This window comes from Lutra lutra, chromosome 14 (genome assembly GCF_902655055.1).
Source record: "Lutra lutra chromosome 14, mLutLut1.2, whole genome shotgun sequence".
NCBI lineage: Eukaryota > Metazoa > Chordata > Mammalia > Carnivora > Mustelidae > Lutra > Lutra lutra.
In genome coordinates this window covers 12,657,129-12,676,353 of record NC_062291.1, presented here as the reverse complement: position 1 = coordinate 12,676,353, position 19,225 = coordinate 12,657,129, and the positions used below count along the sequence as shown (strand labels likewise).

General features: G+C 47.8%; 1 protein-coding gene across 3 annotated transcripts in view; it reads right to left on the bottom strand.

Annotated features, from left to right (window-relative positions):
• The window catches only part of LIPA (lipase A, lysosomal acid type), a 37,535-nt gene extending 21,633 nt beyond the window's left edge, over positions 1-15,902 (bottom strand). The window contains exons 1-4 of one of the 3 annotated variants that reach the window (XM_047702295.1): positions 15,735-15,902; positions 12,762-12,790; positions 12,393-12,504; positions 10,396-10,513 (exon numbers count right to left, since the gene is read on the bottom strand). In XM_047702295.1, coding sequence (XP_047558251.1) covers positions 10,396-10,513; positions 12,393-12,504; positions 12,762-12,772 — 241 coding nt within the window. In that variant the 5' untranslated portion in view covers positions 12,773-12,790; positions 15,735-15,902. Of the gene's footprint in view, positions 1-10,395; positions 10,514-12,392; positions 12,505-12,761; positions 12,831-14,623; positions 14,701-15,734 lie in introns of those variants that run through there. The other 2 variants (XM_047702293.1, XM_047702294.1) reach the window with 2 other exon arrangements.
• Between the last annotated feature and the right edge of the window lie 3,323 nt (positions 15,903-19,225).

Here is a 19,225-nt window from a genome sequence, read left to right as displayed (position 1 = left end):
TGCTGCGTGACTTGGTCCAAATATGGGTGGAAGCGAGGAGGGGATTTCAGGCTCTGAAAACAGATGTGCTGAGCCCACAGTCTCGCAGGAGGAAGTAGACTGTGCGTGGGAAAGGCCCTCCTGCCTCCCAAGGCCCTGGACTTCTCCACCAGGGCGCTGTGTGGACAGGCGTCCACTGTGCTCCAACGGGGTGAAATCAGCTGAGTCCAAGAAGCACAAGGACAACAAAATGAGGTCACCAAGGTCAGGGTGTTGGCATAAAACAAACCTTGGTTCTCAATAGTTGTGAACTCTTGTAAAATTTACTCAACCTCTTAAAGTCTAAGTGCTACTTTCCAAAGCAGGAATCGTGCCACAGCTGATACACAGTAAAGGTCAATGAATAACAGTGGCTCATAATCATAATAAATACACAAAGGTCATAAAATATTATCAGAACATAAGCACTGTGAAGAAAGATACAATCAAGGGCATCCCTTAGCCAGGATAACATAATCACGGTTACAGCAGGAGCATACTAAGTGCAGACTGTGTTAGGCGCCATGGCAAGCACCTTGCATGCATTATCACCAAATAGCTGGGTGGTGGGCTAAACACTGGACCCCCAGATGTGTCCACATCCTAATTCCCAGATTCTGTGACTGTATCAGCTTCCATCGTAAAAGGGGCTTTGCAGATGTGATTAAAGGTTGTGAGACGGAGCGAGTACCCTGGCTTAGCTGGCGGGCCTGGATTAGCAGGGGTCCTTCTAAGTGGGAGCCAGGAAAGCCAGAGAGAACAAGAGAGGGCAAGAGAGAGAGAGACTGGTGGAAGATGCTTTGCTGCTGGCTTTGAAGGTGGGGCATGGGGTCAGAAGCCAAGGCGTGTGGGCAGCTTCAGGATGCTGGGAAAAGCAAGAAAACAGATTTTCCCCTAGAACCTCCAGAGGGAATGCAGCCCTACCAGTGTCTTTGTCTTAGGACCTCTGACCTCCAGAACTGTAAGACAATAGAGCTGTAGTGTTTTGAGCCACAGTATGGCTAGGGAATCTCCCTATAGCCAGCAACCCTGAACCAGAACAGACAGGTGGGAGTATGTCTTCGGGCCTAAGGAAGAGAGAGGCTGGGCTCCTTGCTGCTTTGGAAGGAGCCTGCATGACCTAAAACCTTCCAGAATAGCCTAGAAAGTGGGTTACGAGTCACCTATGGGCTCCCCCTACTCCCGCTCCTATGCCGTGGCAGGTTAGAGACAGAGGGGCCACGAGGACATGCTTACAGCGCGCACACATTGCCGCCATGTCGCACGGAGGAATGCAGGGTCAGAATCGCCCCTGGTTTGAGCCCCTGCAACCTTCCACGGGACTGGACAATTGGAGCAAGCTTCTGACCCAGCAAAGTCGGCCCCCAACCGTACACAAGTCCAAAGTCCGGGGCCAGCGACAACCATCCCTGAGACAGGATTCAGGTCACCAGAAACTTCTGAACCTTCCCCAACTACTCACGCTAGACTGCAGCCGGCCTTCTGGCATCGGGTTAATTTCAGCGATTACCAATATTTGTCACAATGGCTCCCGATCACTGATCTGGTGCTGCGTTCCACATGGATTATGCTGTCACAGCAGAGATGCAAACACCCACCCCCCGTGCTACCCATAAGGGAACCAATGCCTGCAGGGAGAGGGCGCTTAAGTGACCTACACACTCACCCAAGCTCTTCTCGTTCCAAAGTCCCCGCTTTAACCCCTACTCCAAAAAACACCCGTGTCATTAAAGAATAACGTGGTAGGGGAAAGAGGGGTGCTTACAAGTATTCTGTGTGAACCCAGCCACTTCAAAGCAAGCCAAGCACCCTTCTCTGGAACTGGCTGCCTGTCAGAATCACCCAGAGCACTTCAACACCACACGTTTCTGGCCCAGCTCCCGACCTGGGGGACCAGGAACTCCAGGGGCAGAGCCGGCAAGGATGTATTCTCGGCAGGCAGGCTCCGTCTGCTCTTCTGAGGCAGCCCATGCACAGCTGGGTTCAAGGCGGCTTCATCCAAAGGGGAGCACGGCCGCCTTCAGCTCCACCAGCCTGGCCCCGAGAACACGCTGCCTAAATGGCCAGAGAGAGGCCAGACCCGGAGATCTCTGGCTGACATGGGACAGGCTCCTAGAGGTCGTTGCAGAGCTCCTTCTCCAGGATTATGAAGAACAGACCCCTGTTTATTCAAAGCAAAGGACGGCGGAGTGAATTCCTGCCCTTAATGCTGGTTTGAGGTGTCAGCCTCCAAACACAGCCACAAGCACGATCAGCAAATTGTAGTGGTCATAACACTTAGAGTCATTGGAAACAATGAGGAGGAGGAGCTCATCTCCAAAGCAGGTATTGCCAGGAATTTCCGCGACAGAAGCCAATGCACAGATCACCTACACAGGGCACCTCCCACACGGTGGCTTTATTGGGGCACTGCCAGCGTCCCCAGGGCCGCGTGGGTAGGAGCCCGGTCCTAAGCCGGCTGCCCTAGCACCAGCAAGCTCGCCACGCCCTACAGCCCTGGTTTCCTCACCTGTAAGGGGGACAGAGGTGTGTGCGAACTCACTTCCCCACCAAGGCCCCTCCCCAGGAAGCGCTCAGAAAGCCTGATCACTCACATTCCGAGGTCACCCTGCTGAAGAGGGGCGACCCTCTGCAGGAGGGGACACAACCGTGCTCGGATCTCAGGGCAGGCTATAGAACCACCCCGACCTCCCCCCACCAGCCACAGCCTCTGTGGTCACCAAACAACATGAGGCCGGAGATCAGGGCCAAGCGAGCCCCAGCAGTGTCCCCAGCACCCCATGTGGAGTCTAGCACGTGCTGCTGGCTCAGGGAATCTGCGGAATTAATGCCATCGCGAAGGAATCGGTGAAGCCAAGAAAGAAAGTGCACCCCACGTACACTGTTCGTGCTCTCCAGGGTGAGGCCTTATTAGCCTACTGTGTACTCAGAGGGCACCGGGCCTCTGACAGATGGAGACTCCGAGGCCCAGAGAGAAGCTTTCACCTAGCGCACACACAGCCGGCACGCCGTGGTGCCAGGAACCAAACTCAGGTGCACACAAAGCTGCCTTTGGGCTCTGCCTGTCCCTCGCCACGGCCACCGCCTGCCTCTGGGGGGTTTCGCGCTGTGGTACCTTGCGTTCACGCAGCCTCACCGTTGGCCAGATGCCGGGAATTACCCAGCTCTACATCTGAACCTCCGTGAGCGGAAGGAACAGAGGGGCCCAGAGACACATGTGTGTCACGGAGGCAGTGGCCAGGCACAGGGACTCTGAGCCCCAGACACAGTCACTTCTCTCTCGCTCCCTCCCCCTTCAGCGCCGTCTGTGCGCAGCCCACAAATCCTGACACAGACATCTTTCTCCTTTCTTACAGTGTAGACTATATTCCGCATCCATGCATTTGGGCTGCTACCACAGAAAACCACAGGCCACACGGCTTCGGAACAAGAGAAATTCTATCCATGCTTCCTGAGGCTGGGAAGTCCAAGATGGAGGCTCTGGCCGATCTGGTGTCTTCTGGGGACCCCCTCCTGGCTCACAGACAGTTGTCTTTTCACTGTGTCCTCACAGAAGGGGCAGGGGAGCTCCCTGGGGTCTCTTTCCTAGAAGGGCACGAATCCCGTTCACCCAGAGTCACTTCCCAGACGCCCCACCTCTGAACACCACCACATCGGGCGCTAGGGTTCAACACAGGAATTCAGGGGGATATAAACATTCCACAATCACACATTCCCTGTCGGGGGTGCTCGCTACTGAGGAAGCAGACAAAGGAGACTACTGGAAGTTGTCTTTTTTTTTTTTCCATTAAAAACAGAAACTAGAGCTTCAGGTGTACCACACAAGATGTTTTATGGGCCTCATTGCACCTAATTTTCCCAGGACCCCATGAAATAAGTGTTATTCTTCCTGGTTAGTAGATGAAGAGGTTAACTAAGTAAACTGCCAAGGTCACATACCTGGTTACTGTAGTAGAAAGGGAACTTAAACCCCAGGCCAGGGACGCCAGCACGCTCCCTCCCCATCTGCACACACACAAGGGGTCCGGCCTCAGATTCCACGCCCAGCGCGGGATGCCCCCACCTGCGCCTGTGGCTGGCTCTGAGCTAGCAGAACCAAGTCCTCCACCAGCATGGCTGGGCCATGGATGCCCTGCTCCACCGCGTCCGAGGAGGGCCCGGCCCCAGAGGAGCTCTCGGAGACACTGAAGCCTTGGCTGCAGTGACCATCAAACATCAGAAGCCGCTTCGGCCTCAAAGAGCTTCCAGTCTGTAAAGGTGGAAATCACGTACACCGCCACCTACATAATCCGTCATGACCTATGGTCTTCCCGCCCTCGGTGCTCGGAAGGACACACCCAGGGAGCCACGAGAACGAGTGGCTGGGGAGTGCTCCCTGAAGAAGTGACCAGGAGGCTGAGGAGGGTGAGGATTGAGAACTGGTAGGTGAGACCAGTTAACCGGGAGCAAGACGGGGAGGGTGCAGGAGAGCAGGGTGCTAGGAGGACACTCTCTCCCCTTCTAGCCTGACTTTCTATTCCTGCCCCAACCTGCACAGGAGAGGAGACAGCTGGAGGTCTCACTGGCTCATGCCGCTCCGGAAGGAAAAGGTCTGAACAGAGTCCACTACCTGGAGAGCCATCAGAGCCAAGCACAGCTAGATGGGAGTTCAGTTGGTCAGAGTCCACAAGCCAGGGCACCCAGTAATGACCCTACATCTGGCCAGTGTTGCTGGGAGGCAAGGAATTACATGTTGGCTCACCCAGGGCTCTGGGAAGTCTGTTGGAACACAGTATTTACTCAGAGAGATGATTCCTTCAGGAACTGCATAGAAGAGAAGAACAGAAAATCCAGAAATAATCAGAATCCTGAAACAATCAAAGGAGATTACAAGTCAATGGCCTTTCTGTCCAAAGATCTAATTCACAAGCCAGACTGTGAATTTTCAGTTATGACCTAAAAAGCTCAAGGGGCAAACCATCTTTGGGGCGTCTTTGCAAGGTGAAGTTCAAACTGCCTGAAGATGATTACTCATGTCCCAGAACACCATTTCACTCATTAGGCCACAAGATACCTACCATAGATCCTATCAGACTTCGTATGTATCATATCTGCATGTATGCATGTATGCTTGTATGTATGTATATCCACAATATGATATGAATAACCCACTGTAGATGCTTTGACAATTTCTTTATGAATAATGCATTTCCTAGTTAGGCAAGAAGTCTGCCTTGTTGTAGTCACTGTTCTATTTTAGGCAAGGCAGTATGCATTTCCTTGTTTTACTTAACTAAAATAAAAATCTAATTATCATGGGATCAACTTGCTCAATACTTGTTACATAAGGTCGCATCCTCTAGTACAAAGAACACTGTCTCTGGGGTCAGACTGGCTGCGCTACTATTCTTTGCCTTAAAGCCAACATCTTTCTCTCTCACCCAGTAAAACGAGGGTGTTCATTTAGCACACAGGCTCCAGAACCCAAGGATTCTACCTTGGAATCCACAAGGAGGTATGTTAAAAATGCAAACTCTCGGGTGCCTGGGTGGCTCAGTGGGTTAAGCCACTGCCTTCGGCTCAGGTCATGATCTCAGGGTCCTGGGATCGAGTCCCACATCGGGCTCTCTGCTCAGCAGGGAGCCTGCTTCCCTTCCTCTCTCTCTGCCTGCCTCTCTGCCTACTTGTGATCTCTCTCTCTCAAATAAATAAATAAAATCTTTAAAAAAAAAAAATGCAAACTCTCTGAACACCTGGCTCACACGGGGCCTTGCGATCCCTCTAGTGCCGCTAACATCCCATGACTTTCTGGAATAAGGCTGAGCATGTGAAAAGAGAACCACTTCCCTATTAAGGATGAATTTCCAAATTTCAATTCCCTTTTGGAGTCAATGCAGAGCAGGGGTAACTCAACACTTGACAGATGTTGGCGTAACCCCAAGAAGCACACACACAGCTTCCATGGGCCGCTAAGAGCTTTCTGAAGAGGCGTTCCAAGCTGACCATTTGGCAGGGGTCTGACCAGACAGGCAAATGATTGTCTAAATCAGCGTGTCCTTTACTGGATCCGTACATGCTCTACACACGTAGGGAATACATGTGTGTGCACAGGGTTCGGTGCCATTTCGCTCGAGAGACTGTGCTTGCTTTCATGCCATTAAGAACCCCGATTCTGAACTCTCTCAGTCAGCCTAGCCAGGCAGAGGGCAGGGTGCTGCCACCTGTGCTGAGGGACACGTGGATGACTAAGACTGAGAGGAAGGACAGAAGTGAGACCCTCCCAAGGCAGAAGAAGGAAAGCGCATCCAGACCGGTGTTAGTGAGGGGCTGGGGAGTTCAGAGGAACAACGTCTTCTTCCTGTTCAAGCAATCCAGGAGAGCCGCCAGTTAGGCTGGGCCTGGCGGGAAGGAAAGAACGGTTTTTATGAAGGTGGTGGGCAGGGTGAGCAGCATCCGAGAGGCGGCTGTGGTCCGCTGATGTCCAGTCAGCTCTGCAGAGCGGGAACGCCTCGCTCGGATTTCCGAGTGCCCGAGACTCGCTGTTTGAGACTCACTCCTACAGCAGACACGACTTCAGGTACTCATAGCTAGGCTGACATGCCAGCTTAAACCTGGACAGCCCATCAGTGATGAAGGCTCCTTCGCTAACTAGTCCACCTGGCTGGCCACCTACAGGCCTGAGGTCTCCTCCGCCGCAAGCAGACACAGACACTGCAGACGTAGCTGTCATCACCAAGGTGCGGGAGCTCAAAGGTCTCTGCCCATCCCCACGGGAGCCTCAGGGTTCTGTAGTGCAAACGGTCCAGACAATGGAGAAACAGAAGGTTCAGGAAAGGAAGGTCTCTTCGTGTGTGAGGGCCCTGAGGATGGCTGAGTGGTCCTACCCTATAACAACCTCTGGGCTCGAAGAAGCTTTGTCCTGTAAACTACAGAAGACGGACGAGACCGGGGGCAGGAGGAGGAACCACGTGGCCAAACCCTGGGACCATAAAGGCCAATGGTGATCTCTAAGTGAGGTACTCAGTATGATCCGAGGACCAGGGCGATGGCCTCGAAGACACTACCCCATGGCTTTAACTCAGGTTGTGCCGCATCGCCGGAGAGCACAGAAATGGAGAAAACTACTGAAAAGGGGTAAGAGGGATGGCTTCACTGTCTCCCCAGTAAATGAGAAAATGGTTCAAGGTACCCCGCAATGCCCTGTAACCAGCAGAGATGCAGGGCATTATATGTGGGTGTAGCAAAAGCATTAGTGTCTTAAAGGACAAACAATTTTTGTGTTGAAATTCTTCCTTTTTCTGATACACGGCAAGCCTCCAAAACGAAAGCGGCTGAAGCCTCCTCTCTGGGGTCGTGAGTTGACTCCGGGCATGCGGTGAAATGGTCACGAGCGTGTAAGCCGGGCGGCGGCCCTGCCGAGTGCGCATGCGCAGAGAGGCACTAGAGCCGCGTGACACATGACCCGGCGGCTGAGAGAGGACCTGACGTCTGCTCGAGGCCCCGAGGCGAGACCGATTCTGCAGCGTCCAGGACAGGATCACTGGGAGGGCTATGGTGTTCTTAGGAAAGGTGGAAGTCAGGGGAGGGGCATGAACGAGAGGATGAGTTCCAGGCTGGGTGTCAGGAACTCTTGGGAATTGTTTTTGTCTGTTTGGCTTCCGTGAGCCAAAGTAACAGCACTGACAAGGAGACCTCCGCAGGGCACAGGGAGCGGGTGGGGATCTCTCGTTGCCACCAGAGTCAGAGAGCTTTCTGCCTGTGCTCCAAATTCTGGAGACCAAGGGTATCCCCCCACCCTGCAGCGTGCATGCCTGCCAATGACAACAACAGAGAAGGGACTAGAAACCATAGAACCAGAGGGACCAAGACTAAAAGGGACCTTGGGGATCATCCCAGCCAAACAGCCTTTCTACAGGTGAAGACCCCAAGACACACTGAGGCGAAATCACGTGCGCGTCCCTAGCCGCGGAGACAGATCTCACGTTGAGCCCTCTTGGTTCCTTCCTGCCACCGGGAGCACGTCCAGACTCGTGCTCCCTTCCCCCACCTTGGGGAGCGCAGTGCTTCCCCTGCAGGAGTACAGACGTTTGTCCCCACGTACGTTTGGCAGGCGGCATCCTCTGCTCTAACCGTTGGGAGAGAGAAGCCTGGGGACTGGGGTGGGGGTGGTGTTCTCTAAGCATGTTTTTACCAAACTTCTTCTTTTTTTTTTTTTTTAAAGATTTTATGTATTAATTTGACAGAGGGAGACACAGCGAGAGAGGGAACACAAGCAGGGCTTCTTTTAACAGTGACTCACGTTACTAATTCTATGAGCCAACGAACCACTTTTAAGAGAAATGACATCTGTACTTATTCTTCTATATATGGAACCTGAAATCAAAGAGTTTACTAAAAAAAAAAGGGAAGATCAGATGTTCACACTGGAATAAAGTATACATTTTGTGTGTTTGAGTAGGAAAAAAAGATAGAAGCCCTCACTACAGCTCACTACTCATTTTTACAACACTCAAGAAGGAGCTTAATAACATATGTGTAAACCATAAACATCTCAAGAATGAGGAAGGAAATTTCAAGAAGAGCACTGCTATCTCAGCTACTTCAGCATTATGAAATGCCTTCTTATAGTCAGAATTTATGGGAGAAAAAATAGACAAAGCAGATTATATTAAGAAAAAAAAAGAATAGGGGCTCCTGGGTGGCTCAGTGGGTTAAGCATCTGCCTTCGGCTCAGGTCATGATCTCAGGTTCCTGGGATCACGTACCGTGTCCGGCTTTCTGCTCAGGGGGGAGCCTGCTTCTCCCTCTCTCTCTGCCTGCCTCTCTGTCTACTTGTGATCTCTATCTGTCAAATAAATAAATAAATAAATCTTTAAAAAAAAGAAAGAAAGAAAGAAAAAGAATAATGCTACAAAGCTCATGTTAACATAGGCTTTTAGTTTGCTTTGAATAATAATTAGAGAAGAAATTGAGGCAAAAAGGCCCTTCTGCTCACATAAAATGTTAGTTGAAGAACAGCTCGTCATCAAATTTCCTTCATCTCCGTCTCAATTTTCCAAGGAAAAGCTCCAGAAAGAGCAAATGGTAAAGAATAAGGTAAGTCTGGAGAGATGATTGAATGGGGATGAGATCCTTATTCAGAAATATATTTAAAAATTTCAAGTAGTCTGTCTAGAAATTCATTAATCTGAACTGGAAACTGCAGTTTTGCTATGGGAAGATAAAGGCATATCTCCAAAGCTTTACAAGCTTTCATATATTGCTAGCGAGGCAAGAGCAACTACTAGAGCAAGACCGCATGGAAAGCAATTTACCAATATCTATCAAAATCACAAATGTATACAACATCCTCTGGCTCAAAAATTCCATTTCTAGGAGTGGTTCTTATAAACAAACTTGTACCTATACAAGGTAATTTTCAGCAGCAAGATCTGTCTTCTACCAGAAGACTATAAACAGCCCAAATGCCCATCCCTAGGATCTCTGTTAAATAAGTCACAGTACAACTGTGCGACAGAACACCCCGTGTCTGCAGAACTAAACGGTGAAGTCTTCTATGTACTGTATGGAAAGATCTCCAAAATATTAAGTAAAAAATTCAATGAACAAAAGAATATGCATTATACTCCAGCTTTTACATTAAAACGGAAGCAGGGGAAAAGAATCTCTATGTTTATATTTGTTTCTAAAGAAATTTTTTTAGAGCTAAGAAATTCAAGAGATTTTGGAAGGATGCACACAGACCCAGGGAGGCGAACAGCGAGACGGGAGGGAAGGATTTCGCTGTACAGCTTTTTATTTCCTTTAAAGTTTTGAACCATGTGAATACCTTGCCTATTCAATCAATTAATTTTCAACCACCAAAAGCTATCTCCTTAATGCTCAAAACATTTCAGGAATAAGATGCTTCCTTACAACAAAGAAAGCAGAGATTTCAGCATATCCTCAAATAAAACTGACCTTTGAATCCTTAAGCAAAATCTGAAATAAGACAACTCGTCCTTGGTTCTTTCTAAGAAGTATTTTTTTTTTAAGATATTTATTTATTTGACAGACAGAGATCATAAGTAGGCAGAGAGGCAGGCAGAGAGAGAGGAGGAAGCAGACTCCCCGCTGAGCAGAGAGCCCGATGTGGGGCTCGATCCCAGGACCCTGAGATCATGACCTGAGCCGAAGGCAGAGGCTTAACCCACTGAGCCACCCAGGCACCCCTCTAAGAAGTATTTTTATAGGCCTTGCGTACGTGTGACACTTTTAGTACTTTGGGCCTAAAAAATAACCCCATTTCAATGCTTCCAGGTTAAATCTCAACCTGGTCACAGACATGAAAACCAGCCAAATTCCAGCCACGCCGGTACTTCTCCGAGTGTGCCTGCCTCACCAAGGAAACACCCATACCTTTGGCAGAACTGTTCTTCCTCCCGTGAGGGATACGGTGAAGGCAAAGAATATATCCGTCTTCTGTCTCGATGAAGTGCTCCTCACTAGGGAAACCCCAGTAAACAATAATTTCACTCTATGGAGAGAAAGAATATTGGAAAATCTCTGGACAGAATGGGACAAGTTCTTCCCACATTAGCAGGCAAAGGAGAAGACAAGATGTCAGTAGACATTCTCCAGGCTTTAAGAAAAGTTGTTACTGAAATTTTAGTGTGCTCCGTCAAGCAGCACGTTCCATCCAAGAATAAATCCCCCACCTCTTTTATCCATCTGTCCCACTGACAGGCGCGTGTTTCGACATTTGAGCGTGTTCGACACCAAATGTGTCTGATTTCACCACTGCTTTGGGCCTCTCTGTTAACATCCTGGCTTCACAAATAAACACACTTCTTTCTTTCTTTCTTTTCTAAATATGCCAGCTAATATCACGATCTACCACTATCTTCATTTTAAGAGGTCCCGTCCTGGGAAACAGAGCGTAGCACTAATCCGTTTTCATCAATGAATTAATAAGCGAATGCTAACAGAGGACACTACTAGAATGCACAATGGCAAGGGAGAGCTAGCTGAAGAACGAGAAGACATGAGAAACAGGAAAGTATGATCAAAATCACTTCTCCAGTCCAAGGAGCAAGGGTTAATCAGGAGCTCGGTGGGATATGGAGAATTCGATTATCTAGATTTAATGTAAGTGAGTGCTCACTATCTTCTCTAGCCCAAGTATTTGAAAGAATTTAATTGTATCATCTTATAGTAAAACAAACAAACAAACAAACAAACTTCAAAGGAGGGGGAGGAATAAAAGAAAAAAATTGGGGATGAGAAGTAAACCTTGACCTTAAGACCCTGATTATATTCTCTTGAGTCACTATGGATTTATCTGCCTCTAAGAGGGCCTTGATTCTTCAGTGGGGTCATTGCCATCATCTGCTTCAAAGTAGCTATTTTCGGGGCATCTGGGTGCTCAATCAGTTAAGCGTCCAACTCTTGATTTCAGCTCAGGTCATGACCTCAGGGTGGGGAGATCGAGGCCAGCATCCGGCTCCTCACCGGGCATGGAATCTGCTTAAGATTCTTTCTCTCCCTCTCCCTGTGCTCCTCCCCACCACGCTCACTCTCTCACTCTCTCTCTAAAAGAAGTAATAATTTTAAAAAATAGTTACTTTCTTTAGTCATTTGCATTTTCCCAATATTTTATGCCTAAGCGAGGTATTTCCTGGTTTTATTGTTTACCTATGATTAGTAACTTTGAAATGTGCCAATTACTCAACAAATTATATTGCTTATTGGTTCCAACAAAAATTTTTTTCAGATTATTTTGGTTTTTGTATCGAACCGTGCTCCCTGGACATTGCTATCACACTCCTTGTTCAAAGTATTATAAAAGCAGCAGTTGGTAGTAACACTCTTGGCAAGTCTTGCTACATTTTTATCGTTCTTTCAACAAATTCAGTTAACTTAAAAATGAAATGAACTTATAAAATTTTCTTTTCCTGCATTAAGAAATATGTAGTTTTAACAGTTAAGTGCAGTTCGTAAAATACACATTACCTGGGGGAAAGTCAGCAAACTGAATCTAAGATTCAGAGAACGTGAAAAGTGCAATACTATATAAAGAGATTAGTTTGTGGCTTCATGTAGCCCACGTAATTGCAAAAAATCCTCGACATCTGTCACAGAAGCATTTTAAAGATTTTATTTATTTATCTGACAGAGACAGATAGATCACAAGTAGGCAGAGAGGCAGGCAGAGAGAAAGGACAGGAAGCAGGCTCCCCACTGAGCGAGAGCCCGCAGGGCTCGATCCCAGGACCCTGAGATCATGACCTGAGCCGATCCCAGGACCCTGAGATCATGACCTGAGCAGAAGGCAGAGGCCTTAACCCACTAAGCCACCCAGGCACCCCATCTCAGAAGCATTTTAAAAAGCATCCTTGAGACTTTGAGAAACTTACCACATTCATATTTGTCTCCGGATCCAGATGGGCCAGACCGTCTGCGGACACCTCGGAATGCAGGGTCCCAAGGACCAAACAGGCCGCCAATCCCAGGAGCTGCATTTTCCTTCTGTACAAAATAGCCTTGTGTTATTTGTCTGAATTTCACTACACAGATGATGTTGGTAGATGAACGCTCCCATAAAAAGTTCTGAACCAGGTTTAGGGCAAGTAAACCTCAGGTCAAGGGCAAATAGGAAACAGAGGACTCCAGCCACATCAGAAACCAAAAAAAAAAAAAAGAAAAGTTATTTTTTTACTAGGAAACGGCCCCACTTGCCACCACCAGTTATCATGTGACCTCTGGAGCCCAGCATACCCGCTCACCCTCTCACCATGAGCTTCACCAAACTGTTCCGGAGACAAAATGGAGAAGAGGATTTAGAAGACAATAGCCTGAGAAAAAGAGGAAGATCCACAAAATTCCAGATCCTGTGAGCCTCCCACCTTTTCCCCTCTCACTGCGATTTAAACATTTTTAAGTTCTCATTTTTAAGCTGAGTATTAGTTCTTACCTCCCAATGTCTATTTCTGTTCTTGTCCAGAATTACACATCAGGATTCATATTTGTCACCTAAATATTAGACTAAGTGAAGTAAGCCAGACTGAGAAGACAAATGCCATATGATTCCATATGTATGTGCGATCTAAAAAATGAATAAACAGGGGCGCCTGGGTGGCTCAGTGGGTTAAGCCTCTCTCTGCCTTCTGCTCAGGTCATGATCTCAGGGTCCTGGGATCAAGCCCCGCATCGGGCTGTCTGCTCAGCAGGGATCCTGCTTTCCTTTCTCTCTCTGCCTGCCTCTCTGCCTACTTGTGATCTCTCTCTCTCTCTCTCTGTCAAATAAATAAATAAAATATTTTTTAAAAAATAAAAAATAATAAAAAATTAAAAATGAATAAACAAACAAAAAGCAGAAACAAACCCATAAATACAGACAACTGATGGCTGCCAGAGGGAAGCGGGTAGGGGAAAGGGCAAAATGGGTGAAGGGGAGTGGGAGGTACTGGCTTCCAGTTATGGAATGAGTAAGTCACAGGGATGAAAGGCACAGCATAGGGAATAGAGTCAATGGTGTTGGAACAGAGGGTAGCTATACTTGTGGGGAACACAAGATAATACACAAAGACATTGAACCACTATGTTGCACACTTGAAACTAACATAACATGTGTCAACTGTACTTCAGTTAAAAAAGAGTAATAATAAATTTTTTAAAATAAATAAAACAAAATAAATATGTCATCCAAGGAAAAGAGTGAAATGAAAGAGAGCCTGAAAGAGAAACAAGATAGAAGACCACCCATTTCCCCTTCTGAGACCCTCCAACCACCAACAAAGATGATCTAGTTTCCACCAGTGATGTGCAAGATCACAGCACAGCACAGACCTTGGGGCTGAATGCTAAAGGCGAAGCAAAGTGAGTCTCCCAAGGAATCTGGATGTTAGCGGTAAGACTGGAGCTACAGCGCAGGCATCCTGCATTCTTAAAAAATATAATCACTTAAAAAAAGATGCATGCATGTATACCCATACAAAGACTTGAATAAAAATGTTTATAACAGATTTGTGTGTAACAAACAAAAACTGGAAAAACCTGAATACCCCAAGTGGGTAAATGGATATGGAGATATAGATATATATCAGCAATAAAAAGGAATGAACACACAATAACATGGATGAATATTAAAATAATTACAGTGAATGAAAGCCAGACCCCCCCAAAAAAGAATAAAATATATGATTCCATTTATATAATACTCTGGAAAATGCAACCTAATCTCTATGGACAGAAAGCAGATCTCAGGCTGCCTAAGAAAAAGGGCAAGAGGAAAGGATTACAAGGGGGTATGCACAAAGAATCTTTTGAGAGTGATGGACAGGTTCACTATATTGAAAGTATCTATGGTTTTGTGGGAGTATACAGACATCAAAATGTATACAAGCGTTCATTTAAAATAAGTCTTGTTCTTGTATGTCAATACAATACGGCTGCCTTTCAGACTTGTGCCTAACTGAGTATTCCACAAATCTTAAGAAATAGGTTCTCAGGAGATTACCATAGTGAATTCTGCCAGCGCAATTCCTTTGGGCTTCCCCAAAGCCACGAGGAACCCTGAACATGTAGGCAGAAAGGAATGTAACCTTGACCTGCACTGTCAAAGCGAGCTCCCCTGGCCTTTACTCACAAGCTTTTATCTCTCCGTGGTGGTTGGGGAGGGCTGTATACTCCCAGGCTGCCTTTTATCATAATTCAACCTCCCCAGAGTCCTTTTTTACTAGGAAACAGGGAGTGGATTGAAAAGGGAAAAAGAAAGGTGGTGCCCACAATTTAAAACAAAGAATCTTCTGGCAGCAGATGCTTCCCACTGGGTACCGATCCCACAGAACCTGGACCAGCTGTCTGCAGAGAAGCTCCAAGACAGTAGTGGCAGAAGATCCTTACCAGCATACGTCATCCTGTTCATGTTTCCTTCCAACCAACTAGTCAAGTGATTCTCGGAAGGATGATGACTGAGAAGTATACACGGAGAAAAAGCCCCGTTCCGGGCTGGAGTCTATGTTTTTCTGGGCTCTCTTAGCCACTTCTAGCTCAGTTCTCCCTACAGTGTAACAATGCAAGAAAGTGCTGCGTCGGCCCTCCTTTCGCCCCAGCCCGAGGGCAGGGCGGGAGTCTGACTCAACTTTGCATCCTTAGGATCTCTAGAGGGTCCCTACACCTAGGAGATGCGCCGGACAGATTTTGAAAAATGACACAGGGGTCAGTCAAAAAGTTGGGTGGTTGAAGAAAAGCAAAGCCCCAAAGCAGCCTCCCATTTTGCTTCCTAGTAATGACAGTGTCGACACCACCAACAATAATTTCGGCTCCCATAAAACTCTCCTACGCTCCAGACGTCCCGGCAGTGCTTCCGACCTATGTTAACTCCTGCGGCATACCGGTGCAATACCGTTAAAGCCTTGTTCCGCGAAGCTGAGCTTCACCCAGGTCGAGCACGGGAAGCAAAGGGCCAACTGGTAAGGGGGAGCTTAACCAGGGGAAGAAGGTGGCTGGGAATCAGGGGTCCCGGGGGTCACCTCGATCCGAGGGCTCTGGACGAGGGCAACTTCGGGGAGCCCCGCGAAACCTGGACCACGCGGCCCGCAGGAGAGGCGCCCGCAGGTGCTCCAGGCGGGTTCAGTCAGGAGCCAAGCGCAGGGGGTCCCGCCTGGCCGAAGAAGCTCGGGCGTGGGGGGTTGGGGGGGCCGCGGAGGCCCGAGCTGCTGCACCCGCACCCAGCGGCTCAGCCCGGCGACACTCACCCGCACCGGTCCTCCCGGGCCACTGTGCGGAGCCGCAGTGCCCGCTACTTGAGCTGGACACCTGAAGGGGCGGGGACCGTCGTACGCGGGGGCAGGTGCCCCTCCCGACTCAGGCTGCGCGCGCCGCCAGTCGGCACTGAGGGGCCACCGGGAAGTGTCGCCGAGACCCCGCCCTACCCAGCGCCGCCAAGGAGCATGCGCCGTGGGCGGGCCCCATTGGGGCAGAGGCTCCTTCTCCCCGCAGACCTGATCCCCGGGGGTAACTGCTCTCGGTTGCTGAGGCTTTCTCCCGCATGATCCGCACCCTCTGCACCTGGAATAGGGCTTTGGGCTCTGTAAGTGAAAAGAAATTGTGTGTTCCGTATAAAGCGCTTAGCGTTGTGCCTGATGCAAAGCGATCTTGATATACATTTTATTTTTATTTCTAAAATGCCCAGTATTAAGAGACTAGGGGTATAGCAGCCAACCAATGTCTCTGTTCTCCTGCTTACATTCCAGTGGGAACAGACACACCATGAACAAATATATAACATAAAGTAGTAGAAAGTGCTGTGAAGTACAATGAAACAGTAAAGGGACAATGAAGGAGGGGGTTGTGTTATGAGCGAGGTAATCAGAAAAGGACTCTGATGAAGTGAGAACTGAACGCAAACAGGAAGCTGATTGAGAACCATGTGGATACTGGAGAAAGACCATTCTGGGGTGAGAAAATAGCATGTGCAAAGGCCCCAAAGCAGGAATGTCCTGGTAGGTTTTAGGAAGACCAGTGAGGTTGGTGTCACTAGAACAGAATGTGTTGGTGGAGAGTACTAGAACATGAAATCCTGAAGGTACTTGGGTGCTTTGGAGGGGCAATTGTACAGACTTTGCTTTTTCTTCTGACCAAGAAGCCGGTGAGAGATTTTTCAACAGAAAGACAACATTCTCTGGTTTACAGTTTAGAAAGATCACTCTGTCTGCTAGGATCAACTAGGGAAGCAGGGAGACAAGTTGGAAGTCTACTGCAATAGTCCAAGCGAGAGTTAATGATGGCTTAGAATGGGGCAGTGAGAGCAGTGGAGGTGAAGACAAATACTCGAATTCAAATGAAAAAAGCACCAAGAAAAGCAGCTTGGGAGGTGAATCAAGAGTTGGTTTTAGATGTGTTTATTTTGAGATACTCACTAGAGAGCTGACTCAGCTAAGGCCCTGTCAGCAGAGAGAACCCACTGTATTCCAAACAGAGCAAATGGTTGCACGGGTGGCAGAATTGTTGGGAAGCCAAATAGGATGTAGGCAAGCCCCAAAGAGACCAGCAACAGCAGGAAGGGCGGAGGTGGTGTTAGGGGAAGAGAGGGTCACCAGACACCAGAGGTGGTTGTGTTGTGTTGAGCAGCCTCTTCCAGAGACACTTCCAAGGCCAAGAGAGAAGGATTAGACATGTTGTGGCCTTTCCTGCCTCCTGCCCTCCAGTGTCCCACCAGTACCTCCTCTGGGTCAAATACAACCTGACGCTGGCTGACAGAGGAGCCTAAGAAATGCAGGCTACAGGGCTCAGACCCCTACACCCTCAATGACACAGAGCAGCGGATGGGCAGGGAATGGATCTAGAGACAAAAATGGCAAAGATCGGTGCTGGCACGTACACAGCTAGTGTTCAAAGTCAAATCCCAGCTTGGAGACAGAGATAGAGTTTAAAGCTCCAAGACTGGGTAAAGTCTCCTAGAAAGAAAGCATTAGAAACAAAGAACACACACAGAGGAAACTAAATAAAGTGAGCCGTGCAGTTGCCCCAGATAACAGCCTGGGGAGAATTTCAAGGCTGCAGTTCAGGGAGAGGGGAACATAGGTAAAAAAAAAAAAAAAAAAAAAAAAAATCCAACAGTTTCAGGACACCTAGGTGGCTCAGTCAGTTGGACATCTGTCTTCGGCTCAGGTCATGAGCCCAGGGTTCTGGGATCCAGCCCCACATCAGGTTCCCAGCTCAGCTAGGAGTTTGCATCTTCCTCTGTCCCTTTCCTCTGCTCAGGCATTCTCTTTCTGTCTTTCTCAAATGAATAAATAAAATCTTTTTTAAAAAAATCTGGCAGTTTCTTTGCGTGGACTCAGATGAGAATTCATGAAGGCTAAGGCAATCGAATTTGCAGGGCAGAGGAGCAAGGTAGAAAGAGTTGCAGAGAGAGAAAGAGCTCTCGGGGTCTGCCAAGGGTTCCCCTCAAGTCTGGCACTGAGAAGTACCTGGAGTTTGCATATGACGAAACTATACTAGACCAGGAGAAAAAACACCTGAAAGGAACAAATGGAAAAATCTCCCAAGTTTACACAGGATTGGGAATAGTTCAGGTGGCACGGGCCAGAATGGAAAAACCTTGTTAGAGAAAAGGCACGAGGTAGAAGACTCACAAGGATATTATTGCCTTAGCATGAAGCAAAATTATCCCTGAGTAAGACTACTTCAAAGTAGTCTTTGAAAATAGACCGCCAGTTGGTTTTCACAAGACAATGCCTTGGGGAAAGAATAATCGTTTTAACAAACGGAGCTGAGGCGATTGGCTAGCTATATGCAAAATGGTAAACTTCGACCTTATGCAAAAATTAACTCAAAATGGACCATAGATAGACATCCATCTGAAAGCTAAAACTATAGGACTTTCTTGGGGGTGGGGGGACTGGAAATAAGAGAAAATACTGGATTTGACAAAAGGATTTCTTAAATAGAATGTAAAAAGTGCAGCCCATGAAAGAAAAAACAATGAACAAACTGGACTTCTTCAAAATAAAAAAAAAATTTCATCCTTCAAAAAGCACTTTATAACTGTAATGAGATTCCATTTCATATCCCCAAGGGTAATGGTAATAAAAAAAGGTGGATATTAGCACATGTGGATGAGAATGTTGGGACATGAAGGAAACCCAGGGGCCAGGGGGTGGGGGTGGGGGGTAGGGGGACGTGAGATGGTACAGCTGCTTTAGATGACATTCTGCGGTTCTTCAAAAGGTGAAACACAGTTGCCATATGGCCCAGCACCTCCCCTCCTGTGTATACACCCGAGAGAAATGAAAATTCACATTCACATAAAACAACTCGTACACAAATGTTCACAGGGTTATTATTCGTAAGACCTAAAAAGCAGAGACAGCTTGATGTGAGTTGACAAATGAATAAATAAAATGCAGTATGTCTGTATTGTGAATATTGTTGTATAATTAAAGACAAATTAAGGACTGATGTGTGCTGCAACATGAACAAGCCTTGAAAACATGCTAAGTGATAAAAGCCAGTCACAAAAAAATAAAGGGAAATAATTCCACGGACATGAAACGTCCAGAATACGCAAATCTATACAGACCAAAAGTAGATTAGTGGTTTCCTGTGGATGGGAGTGAGGTGGGGTTGGGACAATGTAAGTTGACCACTAAAGGTTGTGGGTTACTTTTTGCCCTGATGGAAGGGTTACAAATTAATTGTGGTATTCATTGCACAACTCTGTGGATAAAATGAAAGACATTTA